The sequence below is a fragment of the Sceloporus undulatus genome, chromosome 5 (genome assembly GCF_019175285.1).
Source record: "Sceloporus undulatus isolate JIND9_A2432 ecotype Alabama chromosome 5, SceUnd_v1.1, whole genome shotgun sequence".
Classification (NCBI taxonomy): Eukaryota; Metazoa; Chordata; class Lepidosauria; order Squamata; family Phrynosomatidae; genus Sceloporus; species Sceloporus undulatus.
The window spans coordinates 159,245,364-159,254,368 of NC_056526.1; the positions used below are offsets into that span (position 1 = coordinate 159,245,364).

At 36.9% G+C, this 9,005-nt stretch overlaps 1 protein-coding gene across 1 annotated transcript; it reads left to right on the plus strand.

Moving 5' to 3' along the window:
• The first annotated feature begins 1,829 nt into the window (after nucleotides 1-1,829).
• IL21 (interleukin 21) lies at nucleotides 1,830-7,994 on the plus strand. Its single transcript, XM_042469693.1, has 4 exons — nucleotides 1,830-1,955; nucleotides 2,108-2,146; nucleotides 5,632-5,778; nucleotides 7,899-7,994. The coding sequence occupies exons 1-4, from the start codon at nucleotides 1,830-1,832 to the stop codon at nucleotides 7,992-7,994; spliced, it is 408 nt and encodes a 135-aa protein (XP_042325627.1).
• The last annotated feature ends 1,011 nt before the right edge of the window (nucleotides 7,995-9,005 follow it).

Sequence of the window (9,005 nt, forward strand, 5' to 3'; positions counted from 1 at the left end):
CTACTACATGGTAAGTCTCACTAAATACCATGGGAATTACAAATAACCATTTGCATAACAATGCTATTAATATGTTTACAAACACTTTAAAAATTTCCATGAAGTGCTTTTCAACTATCCTTTCTGAGCCTGTTGTTGTTGTGTACCTTCAAGTTGTTTCCAACTATCTTGGTGACCCAATCTTGGTGTTTTCTTGCCAAGATTTGTTCACACTCCCTGAAGGTTTCATGTCGTAGCTGGAAACTGAATCTAGACACAACTATCTACAGGGATGCATTGGCTTAGTGGTTAAGACACCAATTCTGATGATCAGGAGATTGGAAGATTGGCAGTTCAAGGCCCGAGTGCTGCATGATGGGGTGAGTTCCTTTCACTAGTACCAGCTTCTGCCAACCTAGCAGTTCAAAATCATGCAAAGACAAGTAGCTAAATAGGTACCACTTTGCTGAGAAGGTAACAGCGTTTGGTGCAATCATGTTGGCCACGTGACCACCAGAGCAGTCCTCAGACAATGCTGGCTCTTTGGCTTAGTAAGAGAGAGGAGCACTGCCCATATAGTTGGTTACGACTAGACATTCATATCGAGGAACTACCTTTACCTTTTTACCTATGGCCCCAGCCAGTATGACTGATTGTCAGGAATAACAGAGATTTCCTCCCTTTCATTCCTTCTGGTTTTGAAAAACATATATATATATATATATATTGTATTTTAATAGCGCTAAACAGTGTCATGGGGGCTGCAATTTATTTCAGAGCTAAACTGGTGCTCCAGGGGGCACAGGGTGAAAACACTAACTGGATTTCACAGTGCATGTAAAGTGCAAAAATCCAAGTACAGGAATTCTTAGCTTTATGATTTCTGTTGTTTGAAAATGCCCCCCAACACACACACACACACAAACACACACACACACACAGAGCATTGTGAGACATGTGAAAACCACAGCAATGTAATGGTTGGAGTGCTGGACTAATATGAGACAGAAGTATATTCAAATTACATTTCAATTTAACCTATCTCAGAGGACTGTTCAGAAATTAAAGTGGTGGAGGGTGAGGGGGAGATCACCACATTTAACTTCTTGAGTTTCTTGGAAGGAGGACAGGAAAAATGTCACTGAAGTGATAGAGAAAACCTGTTACACTTCTCTCAATGTACAACTCCAAGAGGTGGAATTAGAACATGGACCATGTGAAACAATTACAGAACAGATATTTTCAATATCTTGACCTGGCTGTTTGAACCAAACCCTAATAGATTCAAACCTCAATGCTTAATTAACATTTAAAATGGGGGAAAATGCTGTTGCACAAATCCATATTGCATATCTTCTATGTATCTAGCGAATCGGGTGTGTTGAATTAAGTATGCACAGCAGATCTGGAGTAAATTCGACATGTGTGCAAATGGGTTTACCAAATCAAGGCAGGTAAGAGTCCCTGAGCAGCTACAAAAAGCATATAGCATCTTCATTTATTTACAGATGCATCATATTGTAGCATCTGACTCATACTGAAAATGGGAATTCACCTCTCACTTTTTTTTCCTGTCCAATATGCGAATGGGACAGATTTTCATTCACTTCATAAATCCCTGCTCCTACGCACAAACTCTCTTACCTATATACATCATGCCAGTGGAAAAGAAAAAGAGGTTAGTCATTAATCCATGAAATAAAGCTTTCCAAACTAAAATGTGTGGTTTCTCTTATCTCTCTAGAAAAGTCTTAATAAATAGGTAAGTATAGTGCACCTGCAGTTACATTAATCTATCTTTTCAGAGAACTCATTCTCTTCTAATTTGTTTAATCAAAACTCCTGCAACTATGCAAAAGATGTTAATCTGTTGCCTGATTTGTGTCTGCTCCATCAGTTTGGTGCAGGTTGAATCCACTACAGTGTTTGAGGAGCTTTTGAAGAACGTAGCTGCCTTGAAAAGAATGGCAAAATCAGTAAGTACAGGATCCATGGCACTATAAGTAACTTATGAAATTAGTTTTAATGTTTAGTTTGAAGAGTATGCTTTATTTGTTTAAAAATGTAATAATAAAGTTTTAAATGAAAGTACAAAGTATAAAATGTACCTATGTTTCTGTTCATTTAGGGCGCTGACGAACTCTATTCACCAGCAATAAATACTAAGGTAAGTCTGCCTCAATATTTGTTTCTAAATATTTGTATGTAACCATGTGACTTTTTAAATTTCACAGCATCATTATTGTAGGCATGTGCAAAAAACTTTAAACTGTACATAATATAAAAGTGTAAAATTCCTACATAATGGAAACTCATAATATGATTGATTGCTAAATCATCATGCTAGGCATACTGTTTTGATAAAGTTGCAAGAAAAGAAACAGTAATTTAGAATCAACATGCTCTCTTACTGCATTAGGAAGAAAAGAATATTAATCATTTTGCATGATTACCATTTTATTTCCTCCTAATTCTGTAGTAAATACATGCCAACCTAAAGGTAAAACTTACAGCCTTCAGCCTCAATGGATAAGGGATTTATTAAGATGTTGGAAAGTTGGTGATGCCCAAGTCAAATGGATGATACCTCTTATTAGGCCAGCTCTGTTGGAAAAGTAGCAAACTTTGAAATAGCAGTTCTTGCATAGCACTCTTTCTTCAGAAACTTCGTAGTAAGTTATGTGAGGCTCCCACTGATTTAGATTAGGTTCATAGCATCTGGTTAGCTAGTTTCACATTCCCCAAAACGATCCTCTCTCTCTCTCTCTCTCTCTCTCTATATATATATATATATATATGGTTCACTAAAAGATACAAGCTGAGCCATTTTAAGTATTGTTTATTTTTAAAAACCTCACTTAATAAAAAATTCAACTGTTTGGATGCTTTTACCATTTCTATAATTCTTAGTACTGTAAGAGCAAATGCAACACTTTTAAAAATCCAATTCTAGCCTGACACTTCTTTTAAAGACACCCTCCTCCTTTTCTTTTCTTTTTAAAAAGAAAAACCAAGATTGCCTTTATATATATAAAAGTTGTGAAGAGAAAAAACACATCATAGTACAGTAATATCAACCTTGAAAATCTTTGGAAGTTAACTACATGTTTTTAAAAAGGCTTGCTCCATGAATTTGACATCAGTATAAAGTTCAAAAGACAAAAAATATATATAATAAAAAAGCTACCAAGATTGTTTATCAGACCATACATTACAGCTACAATCTACCAGAAATTATACATCATATCAATATAAAACTATAAAAATATATTTATACTATAAAAATAGAGGACAAAAACTCACCTAGTTAATTTTGGCTGCATTATATTCCGTCAATGGTGACACGAGTTTTTAAATGATTTTTGGTGATGTATGAAAAATGACACCACTTATTTGCTAGATTTCATTTCTCTGATAACTTAAAGCATGATTATGAAGTACGTACCTCTGTTTCCATCAAAGTAGATGTTCTTGATTACGGCTGAGAAAAAACTTCATAGGATTACAGAAACAAAGTAACTACAGTTTGTGACTAATCATAATCTTAATCATAACTTCTCAATAGACTCTGCCATGTTCAGGAAATCAGTGGTTTCACACACATTCCCTCCCACCCCATCTTTTAATATTCTGACCTAGCATTTTGTGACACTACAGAAGCTTCCTGCAGATAGTACTGATTTTACTGTATGGTACATTCTTTGTTGCATCTGATAGAATCATAAGGACCCATTTTGGAAGGAGCAAATCTAATGTTGGAAATTCTAGATGGAGTTGCAGTCTTCCTGAAGGTGCACATGCAATTTGGGGGTGTGTGTGCTCTCAATGGTTCCCAAGTTTTGGTGCTCCAGATGTTTTGGACTTCAGCTCCCAGAATTCCTGACTGTTGGCCAAGTTGGTTGGGGCTTATGGGAGTTAAAGTCCAAAACAACTGGAAGACAAAAGTTTGGGAATCACTGCACTAGACTCCCAAGTGGATGCAATGACAGGCTTTGAATGAGTGTTCCTGCATGGCAGGAGGTTGGACAGGATGACCCTTGCGGTATCTTCCAACTCTATGATTCTATAAAAGTGATATGCTGTTTGTAGCATCATCTACAGATGACAGACCTAAATTAGCTCTGTTTTAGTTACTTCTAGACTGCCACGGTGATCTTGAAATTTTAGTCTACAGTGTTGAAACTACACTTTATTCTGATAGTCATTGATCATCTAACTGCAATTCTGTATCACCTGCTATTTCCAGGTTCTGTTTAATGTGCTCTACAGTGAACTGTTAAACAGGTAGAGAAAATGCAGACCCTGGGCCATTTTTGTGACCCCCAAGGCCTTTTTAAAAAAAACCCTCAAATGGTGCCCTGGGTGTGTGAGGGGCACTCTTGGCATATGTTGGTGGTCTCTTGGGGCATTAAAGGTCCACTTTAAAACAAGAAGTGATCCAGAAGCTGACTTTCAAGTAACTTTCCCCTGGAAGAAAAAGTATCTGCTTGGCTAGAATGTGTTGAATTTGCCCTCAGGGGGCAGATGTCTTTTTTTTGGGGGGGGGGTTGCCCTCCAAGGTTTCCTGGGGGACATTGTGAAACCCCTGACAGTTGTCTATCCTCATCTATAAACTCGTAAGCATCCAGGGTAGCCTTTGCTTGGCCAATAAAGATATCACTGTTTGGTGGGTTTTTGATTAGATCTAATATCTTAAGACCATGTTTTCCCATAAAGATATATTTGGACTGAAGTACAGCTTGAGTTAGATTCTGACCAGAAGTATGAATCATGCAGCCCTCCAGGTACTGTTAAACTGCAAGTACCAAACAGCCCTAGCCAGCATAACTAATGCCAAGGAATGGTGGGAAATGGAGTATAACATCTCGGATGATCTCCCGATTCCCACCCCACTTCTGAAAATGGAAACACATAACTCAGCCTCTAAAAGATACTTTCTTTAGATCTTGGCATGAAGCATCACAGCTGTATTGCACAGAATAGACCATGAAAGGATCTGTGCAATCTGAACTGCCATTTCTCTTTGTGGGTAGATTTTATCCATAGCCTATACAGTTTGTCAACAGAACTTGCTGCATCTGCCATTATATATTATAAGTGACACAAGGATTCAGCAAAAGAAAAAAGAGTGGGAGAAAAGTCTCCTGAGCACCAAAATTGTTTGGAATACAGCAAGACACATTACAAACTTTAGTAAACTGTATTTATTATACAACAATAATGTGAGGAGCTTGGCTGTGGGATTCCGAGATATCTCTCATTTTCAATTTGGAAAAGAGACCTTTGGACTAAAACAAACTTTTGGTCAGATCACAAAAGGTATTTTCTTACTGCAGCAGTTTTTTTCTTCATACAAACAACTGTTTAACAATGGGGGGAAATCTAAATATGTTATAACCTACTGTTTTCATGCAGATACTTGGAAGCTGTGGAGAATAAATATGTTTGCTTTTGATGTTCGGGTGAGAATTATTTTGAAATGCACTTGCCATGATAACCTTTGACATTGGCAGAATAGCAACATAAAATAATAAAAATAGCCTGGCTATGAAACTGGTTATGCAGGTAAACAAAGCAGCCATTTAAATATGGTTAGAAGTCCTGAAATAGCTTTCATCAGTTCAATGATCTATATGGTTTTTATTCCAAAAGGTTTGTCTGCTCTCAACTTACAAATGCTTTGTAAATCAGTCTTCATTACTGAAGCCAGCAGATGGTCAAAGAGAAGAAGATTTCAACTACCATCTTCAGCGCGTCAAGTTTTCTACAACTGTTGTTAAACTCAACAATACTAATCTGGTATGCCTAGTAACATTTAACGCTTTACAGCGCCTGAGTATCATTTTGCCCGTTCTTTTTTTATTGCATAAAACATTAAAGTACATCAAAGAATATACTAAATCAATTTCTTTTAACATATGGTCTTATTTGCCCATAATTTGGCTATATATTTTCATTTTCTTTCATATTGCTGTGAGGTTCTGTTGTTATCGGATATTGATAAAGTGTCTAATATAGCTAGGTTGTTTAGCTTTAAAGTCCATTCTCCTATTGTTTGAACTAAAACGGATTTCCAATACTTTGCATATATCTGTCGGGCGGCAGTGATCATATAAAGCAGTACACTTAGCCCATCTTACACATTATTTTGCCCATTCTGACATGCTCTTGTTAGCTCCACAGCACCCTCCCTGCAAACACTAGCTTCTTTCACTAAGTTGAATTTCCTCACTTAAGAGTTCACAAGCTTGCCTCTTTAGAGAAATAACACACTTATATGATAAAGAAACTCAGTAGTAGTTTATTTATACTATACTATATACTATATAGTATATTATAAGAGCCTGCATTATCACAAATGCACAGTTGTGAAAAATAATGAAGCTACGGGATTTTTACTTCAGTGCAACTTTTATTCTTATTGTGGTCTCCTTTTCAGGGACAATGGAATTAAAAGCTTCACAAAAAGGGCAATCTCTCTATGTTTGTGCATGTTGAGGAGCTTGAAAGACTTGTGTGTGAATTCACTATGGTGAAATGTAAATAGATTGACATAAAAATCAGCTACAATGTCCTGTTTCAAGTCTCTGCTAGATTATGATTAGCACTGGTCAGGAACTGTATAGGTGCAACATCACTGTTTATCTCTCTTTTTTTGGCTGCAAAGTTACATTTCCTTGCACAGCACTGAATTTGGGATTTGGGAATGTCCCTAACAATTCTGGGGTGGCATGAACAAGAACTGCAGTAGAAAGCCCCGATGTTCTGCATACAAACTGTTGGATATTTGTCATAGCATGGCCTTATTTATTAATTATTATATTAATTTGTATCCAGCTTTTCTTCCAAAATTGGGACCCAAAGCAAATTAGTCTAAAAACTTACAAAAATACAACAAACTTAGAAAAGTAACAATTAAAATAGAATTGGGAGAGCTTCTTTTTCACATCCTTAAATAAAAGGATGTCACTAACTCATTTTGGAAGACTGTTTTCTCTCATTTCCTGAGTAAAAACGTGATCCTGGTGCTAGGTATCTCTGTAGGATGTGACTGCCTAGAAATGGCAAAGGTGTTTTCCAGATGGGGTAATTCATATGCAGTTGCCTGTAGGCAAGTTCTACTGAACTCATAGAGTTTACCTCTGCGAAGACATGTATCAGATTATATTGTAAAAGAATTTCATCAAATGGAATCATTTTCACAGGAAATGTTCAAGTGGTAAAATGAGATTGGAAAGTCCTGCATAGTGAGTTATTCCTTTCTGAAAGTGATTCAGTATCCCTGGAGAGAGCCAGTATGGTGTAGTGGAGACATTAGACTGGAGACTAGCGTATGGATCCCTGCTCAGCCCTGGAAAACCAATGGGTGATCCTGGGCAAGTTATACTCTCTCAGTGGAGTTTATCAGACAAGGGGAATTGGAACTATAATCCAACGGCAATCTGAATGCAATCGTGGGGTTTAACATTAACACAAATTCAGGCAATGGGTAGTCAGTCCGAATGCAATCATGTGGTTCCAAGTTATTGCGTGATAGACTGCCACACACAAATTCAGGCGATGACATGCTATTTTCAGGCAATGGGGAGCCAGTTCGAATGCAATATTCACATAATTGCGTGAAACTAGTGACTTTAAGTGAATGCATTTTGGCCCCACTTTCTTTTCATTCAAATTTAAGAGAAATTCCTCCCGTTTGATAAACTCTAGTCTCAGAAGAAAGGAAAGACAAATCCCCTTTGAGCAAACCTTGCAAAGAAAACCCAGTGATAGATTCACCTTATCATATGTCAGAAAAAACTTGAAGGGACACAACAATAACATTGCATTATAGAGAAACAAAATGCATATTTCAATTATGATGAAACGAACTCCTCCAAATTCATGATTAATAACAGGGCCTTTTCATTATCTTTCAGAATTGCCGTTCTTGTGACTCTTATAAGCTAAAACCTGCACAAGAATTTCTGACAAACTTTCGGCACTTGCTACAGATGGTAAGATACATTTATTGATGTACAAAATCATTATGATTTAGTGTTGGGGGCATTTTCTTTTTCAGTTTGCCTATGAGAACAATTAGCTAACATATTATTTTATATTTTTTAAAATTTGTTTTACAGTTGAATCGACGTTTTGGGACAAACTGAAGACTATAATATCTACTATTTAAACATCCATTATTAATGTGTCAGATAACAGTACAAATGTCAATATTGTCTACTGATTTGTTGGGGGGGGGATACTGTCTATTGATTTGTTGGGGGTGTACTTAGTATATTGTATGGGAATTAACTGAGATGGCAGGTACAATGTAACCATTTCACAATTTTTAAAACTCAGGCGCTTGTAAAAAAAGCAATCTATTTTAAGTATCTTCAGACTTTTGCCATAGCCCCAGAAAAGACAAATTTTTATAATTAGGCAAACATGTCTCTACGACACTGGACTGGCAGAACAGTTGATACCTGGATGTCCAAATCTAGGTGTTTATGTGCAGCAATCCACCCAAGTTTGACACGGCAATGGGCCATCCGTATCCATGGATTCAACCACCCACAGCCTGAAAGCTTGATTTTGCCCTTTTATATAAAAGAAACCATTTTACTACTCCATTGAATTTAATGGGACTTGAGCATCCACAAATTTTGGTACACATGGTGATCCTGGATACCAGGGCCTACTGTACTTGCAGATCTCCCATCTTCTCTCTTGTAGCTGGGATGTAGACATTCTCACGGGATATATTGGGGGGGGGAGAGAACAGGTGAGGTAAGAAGCATCCCACAATATCTCAGTGGTATAGTATCTTTCTCTCACTTATGTATACATGAAAAAATTGTATTTCTTACAGTGCTATATCCAGACTCAATGGAGGACAATTTCCATGTGCATTTATAATGAATGTTATGCATGTGTATTTCTATAAAACAAGATGTAATCCATTATTTTAAAAAGGTACTGCATCAGTACTGCAAGTAATAAGCTACCTTTAGGCTGTCTAATGCTATGTCTTGTATTGGAAC